The sequence below is a fragment of the Leptodactylus fuscus genome, chromosome 7 (assembly GCF_031893055.1).
Source record: "Leptodactylus fuscus isolate aLepFus1 chromosome 7, aLepFus1.hap2, whole genome shotgun sequence".
Taxonomy (NCBI): domain Eukaryota; kingdom Metazoa; phylum Chordata; class Amphibia; order Anura; family Leptodactylidae; genus Leptodactylus; species Leptodactylus fuscus.
Genome location: NC_134271.1, coordinates 74,394,738 through 74,416,592, shown reverse-complemented (window position 1 = coordinate 74,416,592; position 21,855 = coordinate 74,394,738). Strand labels below are relative to the sequence as shown.

General features: G+C 41.1%; 1 protein-coding gene across 1 annotated transcript in view; it reads left to right on the top strand.

Annotated features, from left to right (window-relative positions):
* The window catches only part of BANP (BTG3 associated nuclear protein), a 361,989-nt gene that overhangs the window by 38,923 nt on the left and 301,211 nt on the right, over window positions 1-21,855 (top strand). Inside the window, exons 2-4 of the mRNA XM_075282162.1 lie at window positions 1,259-1,378; window positions 5,293-5,387; window positions 7,255-7,454. Of these exons, the coding sequence (XP_075138263.1) occupies window positions 1,306-1,378; window positions 5,293-5,387; window positions 7,255-7,454 (368 nt within the window). The 5' untranslated portion in view covers window positions 1,259-1,305. The remainder of the gene's footprint in view (window positions 1-1,258; window positions 1,379-5,292; window positions 5,388-7,254; window positions 7,455-21,855) is intronic.

Below are 21,855 nucleotides of genomic sequence, written 5' to 3'. Positions count from 1 at the left end.
AAACCATGAAAGGTCCTCTTTAAAGAGGGTTAGCTGCTGCTAAGTGCAATAGTAGTATAGTGGATGGAATTTACAAATCTCATCCACATACTGCAAAGCAAACCTGCAGCACAAACTGTCTTGTCAATTATTGCGTGATTGCTCAGATTTCAACCTTTGCAATGTTAAGTTGGGGCCTCATAGGGTAGAAACACTGCTAAAAAACCCCACAGTGTTTTACAATCCCTGCATAATGGATGGAATTCTAGAAAATCTCATCCACGCACTGCAGAAAAATACGTGCTTCTTATTCCCAGATTTCTCATACCAAGTACTACCAAAATGTTAATTGTATTATTTTTTATAGCATCATTGTATCTTTGCGCAGGGTGATGCAAAGATTGTTTACAGGGATTCTACCAATCAAATTTTTTCTCGTTGACACGTAGGAATAGCCTTAAGAAATGCTATTCTTCTCCTACCCTTAGATCTCTTCTCTGTGCCGCCGTTTGGTATAAATCCTGGTTTTTGTCGGTGTGCCAATGAGTTCTCTCGCAGCACTGGGGGCGGGCCTCAGTGCTCAAACAGCACTGGGGGCGTCCACAATGCTGTGAGAGAACTCTCCAGTGCCGCCTCCATCTTCTTCAGGAACGGCCTCTTCACACGTCTTCTTCTGGCGTGGGCGGTCAAACTTCTTAGGCCTCGGGCAGAGCCGATTGCGCATGCTCACAGGCCACAAGAAAATGGCCGTTTACTTACTGTGTAAGTGTCCATTTTTCTTGTGGCCTGTGAGCATACGCAATCGGCTCTGCCCTAGGCCTGAAGCCTAGAAATTTGACCGCCCGCACCAGAAGAAGATGCGTGAAGAGGCTTTCCTGAAGAAGATGGAAGCGGCACTGGAGAGTTATTGCATACCGACGAAAACCGGGATTTATACTGAACGGCGGCACGGAGAAGACATCTAAAGGAAAGAGAAGAATAGCCTTTTTTAAGGATATTCCTACGTGTCAACGAGAAAAGGTTTGATTTTAATGGTAGAATCCCTTTAAATCTATTGTATTGTTTAGACATTGTCATCCACAATAGCGGAAAATCATCTGCCTTTTCAATTCTCTCCATGATTGTGATGATATGTTTTAATGTAAGATATATAATTTTTGACATGCAAATAATATTGTGGCTATAGTGGGAGGTTTAATTGTGATGATTTGCTACATCTTATTTTGTTTTATTGTAGATGAGATAAAGTATTTAAACTTTTTGTATTCTTTTCTAACAGAACAGCCAGGATCTGCTTGCTGAGTTGCAGCAAAGGACGTTTTATAAATGATGTCAGGACAGGAGCTAGCGGAAGTGGTTCAGATAGCAGTAGAAGACCTACATCCTGATCACCACCCTGGTGAGTTCTGTTTTCCTCTCAGACTAAAGGCTCATTGACATGGCGGTATTTCAGCTGAGAAATGTGTTCTTCGCTTCAGAATTGCTCGGTACCTATCGCTGCGATAGTTCTAAGCTTACAGCCTCATATATCACTAGCTGCAATTTCAGTTCACAGGATCCACAGTAGGGCTAGCAAGTACTGGCACCTCCTGAACTATTCCATTTAAGGGCTCATTCACATCTCCGCCTGGGACTCCGTTCTGCAGGTTTCTGTTTCCTGCACAAAACAGGGCAGGAGACGGAAACCTGCCGGCATCTTTCAAACCCATTCAAATGACACATTCAAGTGTCCGGCCGTGAGCACCGGGTAGCGTTTTATGCTCTCCGCGGCAAAACTGTTTTTTTTTTTTTAACCGGACACAGAGTTGGACATGCAGTACTCTGTGTTCGGTTTAAAAAAAACGGTTTCGCCGCGGAGAGCATAAAACGCTCATCGGTTCTCACAGCTGGACTCTGCATGACAGGTTTCCGTCTTCTGTTGACAGAAGACGGAAACCTAATACGGAGTGCCGAACGCTGGTGTGAACTCAGCGTCACCAGAATACAGTCATGTTATACAGCCCTTATAAAATTTTATGTATTATAAGCAGCTCACTTTCTACCTGAATATTAGCAGGGCAAATTACAGAAAGTGTAAACTGGTCATGGGGAAAACCACGTTAATTAAATAGGTATGGGTTTCCTCCCTGGGACCACTCACTGATTGGAAGAACAGTGGTCAAACTCTATTCATCAATTTTTGGGCCCTGTGGGCTCCATTGAGTGTAAGGGTCAGGGGGCCCTGCCTGTGACAGATTTATTAGAAAAACCTTGTGTTGAGTACATGGCTGTGCTTCAATCCGTTTGTGTTTTTTCTCGTTCATGGACTAGGCCAAACTTCAAGGCAAGAAATATTAGATGAATAGAAAGAATACTTGTACCTAATACTACTATTTGTAAATGTTCTTAGTAGTTCTTCCTTACTAAATAAACAGTATTCAAGGTTTAATGCTCTTTTAATACATTGTTTGAGAATTGGCTGTATGCACTTTTGTATTTAGCACCAAGATATAACTAGTTATGGTTCCTTTAGTTTATTTTTGTTGGCCAATAAAATGTTGTTCAGATTGATGTTTATTAACTTCTAAACTGACTTTTTCATTTGCAGTTTATTTGTAAGTTAATTGAAGTTACTTGTCTGGAGTACAGATCGCTCACTGTAGCCTCCACTAAGTTCTGCGCAGACTGTAAATGGCCTTGTCTCATTTCCTTGCCTGCTTTTAAGATGTCTTAAAGATTTGTGATGCAAGCCCTTATCTGCTTTTCAAGCAACCATTTCAATTTCATTTTAAAATACACATTATCTGCGTGTGCAGCTGTGACTAGGAAAGAGCACATTATAAGTGCTGCTGTTATTTCAGTTGCCAAACAAAGATGGTACTCTTAAGAAAAGAGGAAAAAAACTTTGCAACCCTTCCCTTTGGATCACACTACCTTCCTCTTTAGGTTCACACTACCATTATTAATGTGTGTTGATGCAAGCCGAACTTTTCTCTCTGCATGTTTCGTGCTAAAACTGAGCGGAAACCACGCAGTTCCCATTATAGTCTATGGGGTCCGTGGGTTTCCTGAAGGTAACCCCAAGTGGACTCCCCGAATGGAAACATGAACGCAGATGTTTACTGGGCCTAAAGCAATGGAAGGTTACAATGATAGTGTGAACGTCCTCTAAGCTGACTGAAAAGCTAGTGAACATTTAAAGAGGACCTGTCGCCATTCCTAGCATGTCTTCTGACATGTAGTAGGTGATTACGTTCCCACTGAAATCACATTTCTGCATCTTTTTTTTTTCTTTTAATATGAATAACTTTGTTTCTTCATAAAAAAGTATGAATCTGGCGCTCGTCCATGCACAGTCTAATATTGCCTGTTCAGTACAGGGACACCATCTGCCCCCCCGCAGCTGGTAATACCACCTTGGCTAAATAGACATACATTTCTAGAAGGAATTGCATAAAATAGGGGCTGATGTGTCAAGATCAGCATTTAAGCCTAATTTATGACAATGTTCATGCCTCACCATAACTTAGGCACATCCTCCCTGGACTGTGCCAGCTTCTTGATTTTGTAGATTTCTGGCATAATTTATGCCAGAAAACTTTGAAGGGTTGAATTTAAATAGATTGATGGGTCCCACCCACACACTGACCCTGCTTTGCCTACTTTGAGGAAAGTGGCATGCAGGTTGCAGAACTTTGTTAGTCTTACAGATGTGCTGCTAGAAAGCTGACAGTTCACTGAATTCATGGCACTGTTGTCATTCCTTGGTACTGGAGATATCAGTGCCATTAACTTTGGCACAAATATCCCTCCACGCTTAGAAGGGTGGATCCTACAGGTCAGTATTTTTCCATAGACTTGTACTAGGGAAGGTGTTGGTGTGTGTGTGTGTGTGTGTGTGTGTGTGTGTGTGTGTGTGTGTGTACTCTTAGCCCATCGATGACTCTAGGCTGTAATACCCACCTTTTTGACAGCGGAGAGAAATCTGTACTTTCTATAATACTGCGTATCTATGACACTATTAATAGGTCTTCTTTAAAGGGGTTGCCCACTTTCAGACGAATATTAAGAGACAAACTATCAGTGCTGATCTCTAGCACCGGGGTGTGTACTGGGATCAGCCAAATTCAGGGCCCTGTTAGCTTTATAGTGGTATATAATATTGCATATCTCTGAAAGGAAGGTAAAAAAAATACTGACCCAAAAACCCATACTCTCCTGTTCCCTGTGGTCTGGTGTTCAATCTGCGTTCATGTGCAGCAAGGACTTAGACTGGAATGAGACCCCAGGAGCAGCAGGACCAGACCGTGCTGGGTGTCTCAGGTGGTGAGTTTGGGTTTTCTGTTTGTTTTTCCTCCTTCCCCGGCCTCTTAACGATAATTCTACATCCCGGAAACTCCTTTTAAAAAGTCACAATTTTGCATACAAATTCTGACTTGTGTAAAAACATTGTGACTTTTATTTCATGGTTGTCTGGTGCACAAGACATGATAAATCGGCTGAACAGTTACAAGAATAGATGCTGCACAACTGTTATTACATGGGGAATGTCATTGTTTACTAAAAGAGAAAAATCAGGAGACCCGACATGTCTTCTTTAACTGGAGAAGTTACAGCTGTCATTTTCTTCAGTAAAAGGGCAGCTAAAGCTTTTTTTTTTTTTTTTTCTCTTTTAATAAATGTTCCCTATTGTAGTGATACTAGGTGCCTTGTGGATGGCAGCTCTTTGCCACAACTCCCTCATTATTATGCAGGTTATTTTAAGTTTAGAATGCTCATGTTCAATGGGAAAGAAGTCTCTGTTAAAAAGCATCTTGTGAATTTCCTGATGGATCCTGGCAAAGTGCGTAAAATTGAAATCTTCAAACCATTCAGACTATAAGCAATTTTGTAATTTGTCTGATAATTCTTTCATTCCAACCAATCTTATCTTGACATGAGGTTACTGACTATCTGATTGCTTTGTCTTCGATTGTAGATTAGCTCAATAGCTAGGGGCCAGATGTGTGGTCACTTGAGGAAAATAAGATGCTTGGATTTTGAACAGATGCTTGCACGAATAGTTTATTCTTTCTAGGTTTTACAAACTGTTTACTCATTGATCACTCATAGCCAGGAGAGGATCGGCCTTGTATAGAGCAAGAAGAATGTCTTATCGTGCGCCATCACCCCACCCGCTGTGTGTCATCTGTAAGACGCGTGTGTTTACAAGCTGCCTCAGGACACGGGGTCAGAAAGTGGAAACAGCTGGCAGCCATCCAGCTGACCCGCTTTTTGTCCAGGATAATAAACTTCTGTCCTGATAACTGTTTCATTTTTGTTTCTTTTTCATAGTTATTTTAGAGAACCATGAAGTCACAGAGGATGATATGGCGCCTTCACTAAAACGACAGCGCATAGAAATCAACTGTCAGGATCCATCCATAAAGGTTTCAGTGTTTATTTTTCTTCACATGTCAACAAACCTCTACCTTTAGGATAAGTCATCAATATGAGATCAGTGGGTGCCTGACACCTGGAACCCCCACAGATCAACTGGTTGATTGAACACTGCGGCCTCTTTACTGAATATTAAGCACAGTGCCATATGTTGTGTACAGGCTTGCTTAGTATTGCAGCTTAGACCCATTTTCTTGAATGGGACTGAGTTGCTGCTGTACCATATGAACGCAACATCATTGACACAGGGAAGAGGCTGCAGTGCTTGTTACTGTATTCATAGGGACAGTGACTCTAGGTCCTTTTTGAAGCAAAAGCATTACATTATGCTTGTATGACACTAGTGTTCGGGTTTCCTTTCGGAGATTCTGTCCACTTAAAATGTGGTATCATGTGGAAACCCAAGGACGCTATAGACTCTAATGGGTTCTGCAGGTTTTATATGTCCTATTTCCAGTATTTTACTCTCTACTGATTGTAAGATTCCAACGCAATTGCAAATCCAGCCTAATAAAGTAAATTTCAAAAATGAATAAAATCACCTGGCCTACACGTTTATAAAAATTTTTAAATTATTGAAATTGTAATAAGGGCAAAACTAGCTTGGAAAAATATTCTTGGTATGTGACATCTTATCCACTTGATAAATTGTGTATAACATTGTTGTCCACACCTTTCTAAATGCACAGCCCCTTCAAATAGCGGATCTAACGGAACCCCAAAAATATGGCCCCCCATTGATCTGAAATTGATAGCCTATAATAATAAGAATTGGTCAAAATTGTAATCACCCCCCCCCCTCCCAAAAAAACCCACTTGAAGTTGTTTGTGTTCTCTTTACAGACTTATCTTGTCTGTGTGTATGTGTATATAAATACATACATTTTCTATATAAATTATATGTATGTATTTATTTATTATATTAGTATACCTATAAAGTCCATCTAATTTCAAAGGACTTGGCTGCTGCATCTCATATGTCTTGCCACCTTTGTTATCCAATTGAGGAATTGTCACCCACAATTTCACTTTTTAAATGTTTTTAATTAGTTTTGTGCCTATAGTCCCACTTCCTGCCACTAGATGGCAAACTTGCTGTTTCTCAAGGTTATGCCTTAAAATTACATTTTTAATGCAGATGATTTCTATGCAAGGTCAGAGTATAAATTCCTTTCTTTACCTACATTTTTCTGTCAGCAAGTATGTAAAAATAAAAATAAAGTAAATTGTGCCCCAGCTTAATCTCAGAACTGGATTTGTTTCTGAAAATTAGGCATCTGGAATATACTGGGAATATTTTAATATAGGTTTTAAGTTTTACAACATTGCAGGAACTATAAGACAAGTTACACTTATAAATATTCTTAATCTGAGCATTAAAATGTTCACTTCCTATGTTATAAATATTATGTCCTATGAAAGGTCAGTGAAACGGAGCTTGGTGCCTGTCTATAAATTAACAGATCTCCTTTTTTCCCCCCGCTGATTCTACACCTGTAGTTTTGGGTGGAATCTGGAGCAATTTAGTAAACTAAGGTTTACTGTCTGGGCTCAGCAGTGACTGAGACAAGTAGGGGGTCCTTACTCTTATAGCAGAGATGTACCTCATCATAATTTCCTATATAGTTACAGGGCATACAGACTTCACATTCTGCATATCATGCAGTGGACCTCTCTGCTTGTAAACGTATAAAGAAAATTTCTCAAAATAATAATACATATAAACCTCTCCAAATATGCCCATCTTTGAGAAGTCCAACCATCTAGAAGCCAATTTTATTAGCAATTTTGTATGGTTGTCTTGAAGAGATTTCTTTGTACCTTTATTTTATACACTTTTCCATTCTTCCTTTCTAGTCCTTTTTATTCTCCATCAACCAGACTATCTGCTTGCGGCTAGACAGCATTGAATCCAAACTGCAAGTTTTAGAAGCGACTTGTAAATCCTTAGAGGAGAAGCTGGATCTGATAATGAACAAGCAGCCCACTCCGATCCAAGTGCCCATGGTGGCTGGGTCACCTCTAGGAGCCACTCAGACCTGGAACAAAGTTCGATGGTAAGAGGACAAATATAAATGTGTATTGTTATTGATTTGCAAGTTATAGCTTTTTACGATACCTGCCTGATGCGTCTACATATTATGCAGGACTGTACAAAAGTGTAATGGAAATCGCATAATGCTAAATAATCCTACAGTACTTACTCCACTGTAGGAGGCAGAGCAGAATGCTTAAAGAGGTTGCCCCATGAATTGAAGAAATCCTCTATGGAGTGATGCACACTACACAAAACTCTGCTTTGTTGTGTCATTTTCACCATTTACATTGGGCAGTCTTTATTTAATGGTTGGCCAGGAATTAAGACTCGTAAAGTAAAGCTATAGTGGGGGAAACCTGCGGTTGATTCATAACAGGAGTTGGAAATGGCTGAGACCAGCATGTGAACAAACAGAAACTTTCGTGAGGACGCTGGGTATGCATGGTAAACCTAGGAGGTATGTAGGGAATTTTATTGTTCTCATTAGAAGGCCTTGGGCCAATTTTAGAAACTACATTTTTCTCCAGAAAACACCTATAAGTGAAAGCATTGGCAGCTATGTCTGCGCTTGGAATACTATGTGGTAGTTTGCTAAGGATGTGTTCGCATCTGCGTCCTTGTATCAGTTCTTTAGGTCCATTATAGGACTAGGAGAATGGTTTAAATAGTATAGCTGTTTCATCTATAGAAAAGACAGTAAAAGATCCCAAGGGACTTTATTGACTATAATGGGTATCTTTTTTTCTACCTTACATTGCTGGACAAAAAAGTTTTGCTTGCAGACCTTTTTCATATGTGTTTTCAGAAGGACTTTGTGCCAGATGAACACTGACGTGAATGTAGCCCAATACATTACAATGATTCAGACGAGCAATTATATACTACTGTTGTTTCTCTTTTACATCTGCAAGAAAGTGCTTACACACACACACAAAGACAGATAGATTATCTATTTGTCGATCGATCTATCTAGAAAAAGAAAATTCAAAGCAGCAAAGCTCAATTCCAGTAGTGGGTGCAAATCCAGAGAGAAAAGGCCACCTTCCTAAGTTCTATCTATCTACCATATTTTTCGGACTATAAGACGCACCTAGGTTTTAGAGGAGAAAAATAGGGAAAAAAAATTTTGAAGCAAAAAATGGTAAAATATTTAATATATGGGAGTTGTAGTTTTGCAACAGCTGCAAGGCCACATTGACAGGTGACCCCGCAGCTGTACGGGGACGCATAGAGTGTTTTATTTTTTTTGTGCGGGGCCAGATGTACTTTTTAGTTGTACCATTTTGGGGAATATCTATTGCTTAGATCACCTTGTATTGAAAAAAAAAAACCCGGTGGTTTATGATATATGATTTTCTACTGTTATATATATTTTAGGGAAAGGAGGTGATTTAGAACTTTTAATTATTTCATTTTTTTTATTATATATTTTTAATTTTTTTTTTACTATTTTATTCCCCCCGGGGGCTTGAACCTGCAGTCACTTGATTGCAAGTCCCATAGACGGCAATACAACTGTATTGCCGACTATGGGACATTCTGTCTATTAGTATTACGGCTGGTCATAGACCCAGCCGCAATACTAATATAGCAGTGACAGGCCTGGGAGCCTTCATTAGGCTCCCGGCTGTCACCCGAACAAGTCGGCTCCTGCGATATCGCCACGCAGAGCTGGCCTGCAACTTCACAGGTATGGGGCTGGCCCTGGGGGAGAAGGGGCCGCCAATACAGACCCGGCCTCCGCTGTACTAGAGAGGCGGATGCCGGCGAGGGATAGATGCCGGCACAGGCGCTGGGGCCTGAGACATCGCTGCGCTCCTCTGCCCTGCATGAAGCCAGCGGCAGGGGGACGGAGGAGCGGAATAGCATCGCCCCTCCCGCTGCTGGCTTCATGCAGGGCAGAGGAGCGTAGCGATGTCTCAGGCCCCGGCACCTGCATCTATCCCTTGCCGGCATCCGCCTCTCTATTACAGCGGTTGCCAGGCGCCACATTCGGACTATAAGACGCACCCTTCTTTTCCCCCCAAATTTTGGGGAAAAAAAGTGTGTCTTATAGTCCGAAAAATACAGTATCTATCTATCTATCTATCTATCTATCTATCTATCTATCTATCTATCTATCTATCTATCTTGACATAAAAGTGCTTCCTCTGATGCCCTGCAAAAAGTTTCTTAAAGGCTACTTTTGGGTAGTGTACTCTTGGTGAGAGATTGGTGACAACTAGACATTCCTCTGCAGTGCAATCAGAGACATTCTGCCCAGTTCAGAGACTTTGAGAAAGGGTGAATTATTGGACTGAGCGAAGTAGCGTGATCATTTCAATGACTTGTCTGCCCTCTAGACTGTTTTGATCTAGTTGTGATGAGGTTTTGGGAGCATTGGTTACATAAGGGCATGCACAAACAGTGAACAGGTTCCAGAAAGGTCCAGGCAGGCATCAGTTGAGAGAATTGTTTGACCAACGAGCACGAGCAGCTCACAAAGTTTAATTGTCCTCTATCCAGACTCCTTCATTACACACCCCTGTCTCTGCTTAAATCGTTTAAGGCGATTAGCACAAGGAAATTTGGTGTCACGACACCCATTATATGTCCTGCTATTGACATCCAGTCACTATCACATTTGTTTGTGATGTGGACTGGACTGCTATGAAAAATTCAGGTTGTGTTTGCCGCTTGAGTGCTGGTGTGCTGATTTGGGGAGCCATCACATATGCCTGGTTGCCAGATTTGTCACCAATCGAGCATTAATAGGACCAGCTGGGATGCCAGCTACAGTAACCTACAAGTATGCAAGTTCCACAAGCTCTGCTGCAACCTTTGTGTGGTTAACCTTTGAGGATTAACAAAAGAGAAATCTAAATCAAATCAATATTTGGTGTGAACACTGTTTGCTTCCAAAGATACTTGCATACCGTTTTTGAAGGAACTCTGCAGGGAGGTTGTTGCAAACATCTTGGAGAACTTAACACAGATCCTCTGAGGATGTAGGCCTGCTCAGATCCTTCTGTAATCCCAGACTGGTTGGATGATGATGAGATCAGGTCTCAGTAGGGGCCATATCATCACTTCCAGGACTCCTTGTTCTTCCTTCTGCTGAAGATACTAATGACATGAGTGAGGTTTCTTGGGAATAAAGATCTAAGCTTTCTCTTTTTCTAACCAATATTCTGTGTAGTGTTTAGAGCTGCCATTAGACATTCTGTAGTCATAACTAACTAGGCCTTATAATGCAATATCATCCTTAATTCTTTAATTTCATTTAAGTTCTGTTTATACCAATTAGACTCCATAAAACTAGGAACATCTCAAAAATTCTATGAGCCAAGGCAGGTATAATGTGCTTCACCATGAAATTTCCGAGATATTCTTAGTTTTCCTCAAAGTTCTTCACTCAAATATATGTACATGTATACATTATCCTTAGTCTTACTATTACTAAGTCAGTAGTGACTATTGAATAGTTTTTTGTTTTTTTTAATAACATTTGTTCATGTTCTGACATTGTCCATCAAAGCTTCATCTCGTTATTTACTGGTAGCATTAGTTCTTTGCCTTACAGGTAAACCTAGTAGAATACACGAGAGACCTTTTATTTATCACTAGACTAGATGAATGAACTAGAATGAAAATAATGTTTGTTATATGTTCAGCCACAGTAGATTAACAGAAACCTGTATTAATAAACATTTCATACCGTATGTCTGCAAGTTTACTTTTACTGCTTGTCTACTCATTTTATTACATAGTTAGTATGGTTTAAAAAGACATAAGTTCAACCAGGGGATGGGGAACGTCATGACAGTCTATACACCTCCATAACCATCAATGCTAGATTGTTCTAAAAAGGCATCTAATCCTTTTTTGAAGCTGTCAGCTTGATTGATAGACATGAGAGAGATTCCCTCCTCTCCCTTCACTGCTTTCTCAGTGGACACAGTACTTGCCTTAGATCCCCAGCTATTGACCTCCAATGATGAGTCCTCTACCGGCAGGAAACTATATATAAGCAGCCTATTGACAGTAAGTGTGCGAAGCTTCCTGCACACACATACCAAAAAGTAGAGTTGGGCTCTTTTTGCCTAAAAATTTAAATCTAAATTTTTGTCAAGGTTAAGGGCAATTCTTGATTTAAACTTGATTTTCATGTTTTTACTTAAAGATACTAAGAAAAAGTCCATTGAAGTTGATATCTGATGTTGACTTTCTTTTTCCTACCACCTAACTATTGACTATAGTGAAGAAACTGTTGATCATACCTTGTTTCTCCAAAAATACGACAGAGTCTTATATTAATTTCTTTTCTCCAAATAAAAGGCTGGGGCTCATTTTCGGAGTAGGTCTTATCTTTCAGGCACCAGAGAGAATCAGAATCTTTTCTGATTCGCTCCACTTGAATTTTTTAAAATCGTTAGGGTTACGCTCTCTGTCTCTGTGACTTAACGTGGCATTACCTAGCTCCTGGAGGCACTGACTTGTAACTAGGACTTATTGTTACTGCAAGCTCACTCCAAAAACCCTACAAAATCAAGCCAGGGCTTATTTTTGGAGTAGGGCTTACTTTTGGAGAAAGGTGGAAGGACAAACCTTACATGGAAGATATCAGATTCCAAGACAGAGCTAACATTGATGTCACAATTCTAATGAAAATCAGAATCATGATTCTTTGAAATGGCAAATTAATTACATTCATTTGATTATTTCCACAACCGTACCTAAAAGATATGTTACAGGAGAAGCCATAATGTGAACATCACCTTTTGCTTTGATTGATTAGTGTCTCTAAAGTGCTGGTGAGTACGTTGTTGCTATAGTATTAAAATAAATAAATAGGTAACAATAAAACACTTGAATGCCAAATATAAAACTAATTAGAATAAGGTGCAAAGTCTCATTGCTTAAGAAGATTTTCTTAGCCGTTTGATCACACCATGTAGTTTAGATCATAAAAAAGAAATAATATGGTATACCTACGAATATACTTAGAATGATTTGTTGATTGTGCTAGCATTAAAAATCTCATCCATGAGATGCATTATATTAAATTCCAAAGTAAATTGAATTATAATAATTTCTTTTTATCGAAACGTCTCTTGTTTTGTGTCAGTGTATGCATTATCATGTACATTCCATTCTTCCTGCATCTTTTTACGGAGAACTTTTGTCTTGGATTTGGCCTCAACTTGTTAGTTAGCTTCCTCAGGGCTTTTGTACATTCTGCTTCTAATTCTGCAAACAAAGAAACAAATATCTTAGTCAAATGCTTCACAAATAAGCGAATACCTGGAAAGCTGTGTAAGGATAGGTGATACACATACGCAGGTGAACATCATTCTTGGAGTTGTGCCTTTGCAGCAGCTCTTGTGTAGCATCAGCTGGGTTTTGATGTAAGCTTCAGATGCAAGTTCATATCCTGCCAATTTGTAGCTCTTGAGCTCCTGGTTAACTGATACTTTTAGTACGTTATATCCGGGTCGCAGATGTGCAATTATTTTCTTACTCAAATTTGATGTGAATCAGGATGAATCATTGTCCTCGAGGAAAAGCGCTTAAACTGCAGCTGAGCTATTCAGAGTGTTGTATCCAAGAAAATTTACTCATGAGGACGCCATGTTGAATCCAGGTGGTATTGGGTACATATGTGTCTTTGGGATTGTGCTATGGTCAGAAACTATACCGGGAAGAAGTTATTGTATACTTGTGCACTATTTGTGCATCAAATAGGGGCTTGTCCTGCACAATGTTAGGACATATGGATGTTATAGAGTTGGATTTTCCAGTTCTAGCTTCTCTCAATCAGCTCTCGTATTCAGAGGTTTGTGTGTAATGAGTCCACTCATTTAACAATCAACCCCAATTATCCTCTATTTTGGAGAATGTGTCCCACCCTGCTGCGGATGGAGGAGTAATCTTGGTGATAACATGCATATGGAATATACTAAATAGACCTGTATATATGTGTAAATAAATTGTGGTTCAAAGACCATGACTGAAATGAAAGGGATGTTTTTAATAACTTTGCAACTTTCCTGAAGTGGTGAACCATGCAGTGGGCTGACTAAGGGCCCTACATTAATAGTTCAATGGACCCTTTATTGGATTCAATTGTTCCCTGGCTCGTTTCATGAGCTTTCATTAGTAGTTACTTGATGTTATTAGCTGCCTGTTCCATCGTCTACATAATTGCCAGGATAGTTACACATACATTTGCTGTGGATCTGCTTGTGAGCAGTTCTTCTGAAGTTTTACAAGATTGTGGATAAGCAGAGCCAGACACTTGAAGCTTTTTTTTTACTTTATGAGCAGAAAGCCATCAGTTCAGTATCTGCTGGGAAATGGATGAAATAATGGATAATTCCTTAATTTTTCCTGGAAGTTGATGTTTTGATGGCTCCTCCAACTATTATTCACCACAATACTTCTCATAATTTTCCATAGGTTCAGTCTTTGCTGCTTGTTTTGGTTATTGTATATCTCCTAGAAGATAATACATATAAATTCAACCATGTTAAAGAAGAAACAAAAGTCAGTCACAGATGTGCTACTAGAAAGTTCTACTCTTACATTTACAGTTAGCATATCATCGATTGTTTTCATTTTTTAAAATTCTCTGTCCTTTATTGTAGTTCCTAACCTGTCCTGTGTTGAAAAATGTTAAATATGCTTTACAGCCAAACAAAAGGCAAAAATCGCTCACTGAACAATCTTTGAAGTGCCAGTTTAGGCACTCTATATTAACATACAGTGAGGAGTCACTGAGTACATTTTGGAATCTATCTGCGTGCTGTCATGAGCTACCAAAGTGCTTCATCTCTCTGGCAAGCAGCTTCTTGGCTTGTCTCCTTTGCTTTTAATTTCCGGCTCCAATCTCAAATTTCACTCTCCCAGGATCGTAAAGTGTTTGGTACCACAGCACATAAATGTCTGGAACGTGCAGGGACTCCCCTTTGGGACCTGCACCTATCTCTATCTTCCTCCAAAAAAATAGTCTCTGAATTCACCCCTGGCAGCAGCAACAGAAACAAATAAAAGGGCAAGTTCATGGTACAGTGGAAGAGCAGGCAATGGAAAGATTGTAGCGAAGGTAACTTGGTGGTATCAGGGCTGTAACGTGATGTAGTACAGAAGATGCAGTCACACAAGGGTCCAAGAACCTTAGGGGACACATAAGGTGTGTCTTCTCAATATAGGAGTTATACAGGAACAGATTTTGCAGTGGGGCCCAGGAGCTTCATGTTGTGCGTCTGGTGGTGATACCTGCTGGAAGATGTTGTACACTGGCAAGCACAGACTGCTGACGGTACAGAGATTTCCTGTGTCTGACCCAGCTTGCCTGACTTTGCTTGACCTGACTGTCTTCGTACTGAACCCTGGCCAACTGTTTGATACCAATTTTGTACCTCATGTTTCTTAACCACATCTGTGCTAACTGCATCTTTAGGTCAGACTAGCTATCAGTTGTCCTGTGGCCTGATGGGGACTACTCTTTCTTGGGGACAAAGAAGTTGATTTTTTTTCCGTCTTACTGCTAGGCTGCTTCTAAAGCTTAGAAGTCAGTCTTGGTGCTTTTGCTTCGCATTTTACAGTACTCATTGTAATATGCAGTTCATTGGATGGGTTTTCATCTTACTGACAGGATATGCTGGAACTTGTAGTGAAAGGAAAGACAGACTCGCAGGTGCCTATGTCCGTTTTAGAGAATGTGAGCTCTATGGATTAAATGACAATTTCTTGGCATGCTCCTCTCCGGAGGCCAGCCCTAAAGTTTATTTGGATTATACAAACAATTAAATCAATTTTTCTCGTCATAAATAGAGTTTTTCCTATTTTTCACGGTTCTTTTATATGAGCTCTGAGTGACAATGGAGGACCTATAAAACAAAAATGTGCTTTCCTGCCATAGCATACAGTAAAATATCCAGTGACTAACCTCCTATGTATCCTCTCCGGGAACAGCTGGCATTGTCTCCTGTAGCGCAAGCTCGGAGTGTTGTAGACAATTTATCTGGCAGTAAGGACGGAAGATAAAACCGCGAGGGGAAAATGTGTTTTACTTAAAGATGCTTTCAGCTCTAATAAAACTCTAAGAGGAGAAACTGGTTAAGTGTAGCGCGTTACACTTCACAGACTCGCCTGCAAAGCCAGTTTCTGCTGGTTCTAAGCCAACAACACAGTTCAGTGAGGCGTTTGGCTATACTGATTTATTTAGATTTTCACTTTCCCATCACACTTCAGAAAGTGCTTGACCATAATCTAATGGACTTCCACCCTCTTGACTATTTGTACAGGAATTGATATGACATGTATAAGTCCTAGGTGGAAGTTCTGTTGATGCATTTTACTTGTGCTGAGCAATGAGATTCATTCAAGTGCAGCTCTGAGGAGTGAAAACCCTCTGCTCTAAGCCACTTACTGAGTACACATGATGGGTGGCTTTGCCTGAATAAAGCTAGATCTTATCCGTCCTGCTCTATACTGCTGACATATTTGCCATACCTTAATCGTGTGACTGGGATCTGTTTCTTATTTTTAGACATATCCTGTATTGTATGTATCAGGCGCTTTTTTCCCCCTTAGGTAAATCATGAAGTATTTCTTGCAAAATACGCAAGAGATGTTAAAGGGGTATTCCCATCTCAAGGATCCTATCTATACTGGTGGCTTATGTAAACTGAAGACTTTTCCTAAATATAATGCTTTTACAATGTTACTTTGTTTTCCTGCTATGTGAAATTATTCCTCCCATTGTTTACACAGCGTTTCCATAACGCTGGACCTGTGAGGTAGATAGAACAAGTGACATCACTCAATGCTCTCACTGACTACAGCTAGGAGTCTATTGCAGACGGCCCTGAGAGCCTTCAATAAGCTCCGACTATCATGCTTGTAGACCTAAAACCTCAAATTTCACTCCTGGGGACTTGCTTTCCACACTAACCTATGCGCCATTATGAAATGGTGCTTCAATCAGCTTTGACCGTGGCAGTAGGGTTGCTTATACCCGCAATCAGTGCCTGCACTGTATAGTACAGTGGAGACCCTGCGGCTATGGCGACCGCTCAACTTTCCAGTGGCTGCCATATTTAAATAGCTGACATCCATCTATTAGCCCCTTAGTTTGGTGTGTGGTGTGTGTGTGTGTGTGTGTGTGTGTGTGTGTGTATATATAAGATAAGATAATCCTTTAATAGTCCCACAGTGGGGAAATTTCAGTGTGTTACAGCAGCATCGTAATACAGATACAGGATAATACACAGTAATATAATACAGAAGTAGACACACATAAGCTGAGAAGATGTAATAGGAGTCCTTGTCTGCTTTAATTCTCTTGATTTCCCTACACACTTGAGACTCCTTGAGGATCAGATAGCCAGAGTGCAATTTACTGCCAGTTGGTGGGGGTTGGGTCTTGGTGTGTGAGGGGAGGGGGTTGGCTGACATGCTGGTGAAGTGAGAGTTGGTTTGGAGTCAAGTCTATTGAAGAATAGATTAAGGCTCGTTAACCCACTTCCTGTCACCTTCTATCTGAGGACCAGCCTTTTGTTTGTGTCCAGATATCACCTTCAGACTGTCCCACACCTTTGAGATTCTACCTTCCCCCATCTGTAGTTCCATCTTCCGCCTGTAGATGGCTTTCTCTTCTCTGATTAGTTGTCTCAACTGTTTCTGCACCTCCCCTAGGCCATTTTTGTCCCCAGACCTAAAGATTCTTTTTTTCTGCTTCACCTCTTTCTTTGGCTCTCCAGCTAAGGCTTGGTTCACACTTCAGTATGCCATCCGTCCGTTTGAACTCAGTTTGAGACTAAAAACGGACTGATACACATTCTGATTGCATACTAACACATTTTTATGCTGATGGAAAATGCTGTCCATCCCGTAGAGGACAGATAAGGGCTCGTTCACATCTGCGCCCAGGTGTCCGTACTTCAGGTTTCCGTTTCCTGCATAAAACAGAGCAGGAGACGGAAAACTGCAGGAGTCTTTCTCACCCATTCATTTGAATGGGTGAGAAAGATGTCCGTCCGTGAGCGGCGGTGAGCGTTTTATGCTCTCCGCCACGAAACCGGGTTTTATAATCCGGACACAGAGTCGGACATGCAGTACTCTGTGTCCGGATTTAAAAAAACGGTTTCGCGGCGGAGAGCATAAAACGCTCACCACTGCTCACGGCCGGACCCGGTCTGTGGTTTCCGTCTTCTGGCATGCAGAAGACGGAAACCACAGAACGGACAGCTGAACGCAGGTGTGAACCTAGCGTCAGGGGATTAAAAGTAGAAAATTGTAAACAGAGTAGAGATAAGGACATTTATTATATATCCTTATCTCTACTGTGTTTACAATTGCTACTTTTAATCCCCTTATCTGTCCTCTAGGGGACGGACAGCGTTTGCTATCAGCATAAAAAGGTGTTAGTATGCAATCAGTATGTGCATCAGTCCCTTTTTAGTCTCAAAATGAATTCAAACGGACGGATGGCATACTGATGTGTGAACCAAGCATAAGCTCTGCCTAAAGTCTGCTGCTGGAGCTGACTTCTTAAACTCCCTAAGTGAGCAGACTCTGCAGCTGAGTCGCTGTCGGAACATCCCCAAAGTGTGGACTGGAGGGGGGTGGAATGACAGGTCCCACTACCAACCTACCTGTCATTCCTAAAAATCCAGCCCAATATCTGTGGGCATCATGTTATAAAGCTGGACGAGCTGAGCAGAGTGATATGTAGTTTTGTGGGATAAAATTCAGTAATTTTATACGTTTTATTCTGTGTACTTTCTATACTTAGAAGGAGTCCAGCAGATGATCCTAACAGTGAATGACCACCTCATCTCTACAACTCTGTATACAGTGATAGCTGTCAAACACTGTTAGAACCACCCACTCAATTACTTGTAAGTATAGAAAGAACAGGAAAATAACTGGGTAAATGACTGCCTGCCAATTACACTTTGTACCGTATTAGCCAGTGGATATGAAATGAAAATATTGAGAGTCCTCAGTAGAATATTTAGAAAGGTATCAAGCTACGGAGGACTCGCAATCTTTACATTGCAAATTACACAACATTTTCATGGTGACAGGTTCCCTTTAAGTGATTTAACACTGCTGGATTTGCTAAAGAATTCCATCTCCTACCAGTCACGTAATGGAGTACAGTGGTATTAGGCAAATATTTTATTAAAGTATATAATACAGAGCTTCCAAATTTATTTCTTAGGTTTATTTTCTGCTATTACTTGCCATTATTTGTATTAATGATTTCATTAATTTTCAGCCTATTTAAATTAGATGAACGTCTTGCATATACTGTAGATATACATATATGTATACAGATGATTTAGTCCATGCCTAATTTTGCAAATTCCAATATTTTCAACCACAAAATACACTCTGAGATTACCAAAGTATTATTTCATCTTAGATTTTTGTTTTACCATCCCTGATCCCTTAAATGACACACACACCCAAGTGACGCAGCTTACTACATGGGAACCATTATATAAATTGTGGGATATATACTGTGTATTTGAATGTTTTGGTTGGATAAGTTTTCTCTACTACTTTTCCCATATGTGATCTTTAGCTCTAAATAGTTTTCTGTTCCAGTAGGATGTTTAAAGTATTGTGAATGGGAATGATTTGTAAGACTAAGGGGCTCTATGACGACACCAACCTAATAAGCCAGATCTGATGTTTGTATTGACCCCATCCCATGAAGAAACTTTTACTCTGTTTTTCTCTTATTCCTTGTGTTAATCATCATTTTTTAGATTTTATTTTTTTGGCCCTTCAGTGAATTCAAAGCTTTGAGAACGATCTCATTAGCTGGGTGTAAGGGGATGGAGAGGAGAGCTTAGCCTGTGAGTCAGAGAGATATGACTGTATAATCTTTGTGAGTTTACATTGGATAAACAAAATATTGCAGTCGGGGTAATATTATCCATTAGTAAAGAGATTGGTATGCAATTAATGAGGACCTTTCATCAGATTGGGCACAGGCAGTTCCATATACTGCTGGAAAGCCGACAATGCGCTGAATTCAGCGCACTATCTGCTTTCCCATTCTGTGCCCCGCGTAAAGCGCTATCGGTCCCGGTACCATAACGCTTTACAGTCAGAAGGGCATTCCTGACAGTCTGTCAGGAACGTCCTTCTCCACAGCAGCGCCTATCACGCTGTACAGTGTGAGCGGGGACGAATGCCCCCTCCCTCTGCTCACAGTGCTCGTCCATCGATGAGTATTATCAGGAGGGGAGGAGGCGTTCCTCCCCGCTCACACTGTACAGCGTGATAGGAGCTGCTGTGGAGAAGGACGTTCTTGACAGACTGTCAGGAATGCCCTTCTGACTGTAAAGAGCTACGGTACCAGGACCGATAGTACTTTACCCGGGGCACAGATCGGGAAAGTCAATAGTGCGCTGAATTCAAGGGTTTGCCTCCTCTGCCATTTTGGCAGCTCTTAAGCTGTCCTTAAGCTGCTGAACTTGTTCCTCACGCTGTGCCTGTGATTGTTCCGGCATCTCAGCAGCACGCTGGGATGCCATATAATGAGCGTGTTGTTGGCGTCGATGATCCGCCTGCTCCGGTGTTTCTGCAGCCGTTTAGCTGGCCTGCCACTGAACTCATTCCTCATGCTGTGCCCGTGATTGTTCTGGCATCTCAGCATCTGGCAAACCATATAATGAGCATGTTGTTTGCGCCGATGATCTCCGTCAACTCTGCTTGAGGAGAACTCTTGACTTCTGGCTGCCTTCATAGCTGTCGTTGTTTTAGAGCAGGGGTCGGCAACCCCTGGCACGCGTGCTAAGACTGGCACGCGAGGCATATTTTGTTGGCACGGCAGCCAGCCTGCAACTTTCATACTCTAAATTGAGAGAGAGAGAGAGAGAGAGAGAGAGAGAGAGAGAGAGCGTCCTTTCACTGCTCTGCTAGAGCTGAGGTGTAGGATACGCCCCCTTCTCTCCCTGCCACCAATCAGAGGTGAGCCTCTCACTGCACAGGATAAGGGCTCCCTGGACCTGCTGCTACATGTGAGGAGTTTCTGCCGTCTGCAGCCCTGAGGAGGAGAGGAAGCAAAGTGAAAGTAAAAACACCAGGTACGTGTGTGTTACTAACTAGTCTTATTAATGTCAGGCATTTGGTTTTATTACTTTAGTTTTAGTAACTCCATGTGCCTCACATTAATAGCAGTTAACCCCATCATGTCCCTCACATTAACCCCTGTGTGGCTCACATAAGGGTTACTGAGGTGTGAGACATATGGGGGTACTAATGAAGGACCTATATAATGAAGATGTTCACTTATTACCTCCATATGTCTCACATATCAGTGTCAATTATGTAAAGCACACAGGAGGTTAATATGAGGGACATAATGGGGTTAACTGCTATTAATATGAGGCACATTGAGTTGTAACCTGCAATGCACATGACCAGACTCTTTATCTACAACTGTGGATAAAGTACAGACCTATATATTTCAATTGACCCATATATACAGCCATTCTTTTTGTGGCTGTGTATCTTGGCCAAATTGAAGAGCTGAAAACTATGGAGCAGGTCCTATATGTGTCCTATACATCCCCTATACATCCCCTATATGTGTCCTATACATCCCCTATATCTGTCTGCATTTGCAGCCCTGTCAATTCATTTTTAACATATAGGTCAGTGAAAACCACATGCGTGCCACTTGTATGCAGGAGGCGTACGGCTGAGGCCCCACGTTGCAGAAACGCACCGTTTTTGTTGCAGATTTTCATGCGGTTTATTTCAACCAAAGCTAAAAATGGCTACAGAAGGAATGGGAAATATATAGGAAGCTTCTTATACGTCTCCCTTCTGTTCAATCCACTCCTGGCTTAGGCTCAGAAAAACGCAGCAAAATATACAACAAAAAAAGCTGTGTTCCAACAACGTGGGGGCCTTAGGCTAAAGCCCCACGTTGCAGAAACAGCTTTTTTTCGTTGCATATTTTGCTGGGTTTTTTTTAGCCGAAGCCAGGAGTAGATTGAGCAGGAGGGAGACATATAAGATGCTTCCTATATATTTCCCGTTCCTTTTCTAGCCATTCTTGGCTTTGACGGAAAAAAAACGCAGCTAAATCTGCAATAAAAAAAAGCTGCATTTTTGTAATGTGGGGCCTCAGCCTTAGTGTGATTCTATTGGGTGGTGACACTGTAACTAGATGCAATTATAGCCAAATCCAGTTCCTGGGCACCAGTGCGGTCACTTTGGTGTAAGTGTGACACCCATTAATTCCTGACTGGGGTTTTGCTGTTACTGCACCGCCAGGAAGTAAAAGTGACTGAAATTAATCTGCGTTTCACTTAGGGAGTGTTCACACTACCGTCTGTGTCCAACAGCTAGCGTCCGCTGCTAATGTCTGTTCAAAATCTTGTGCGGACATTAGCATCAGACACTAG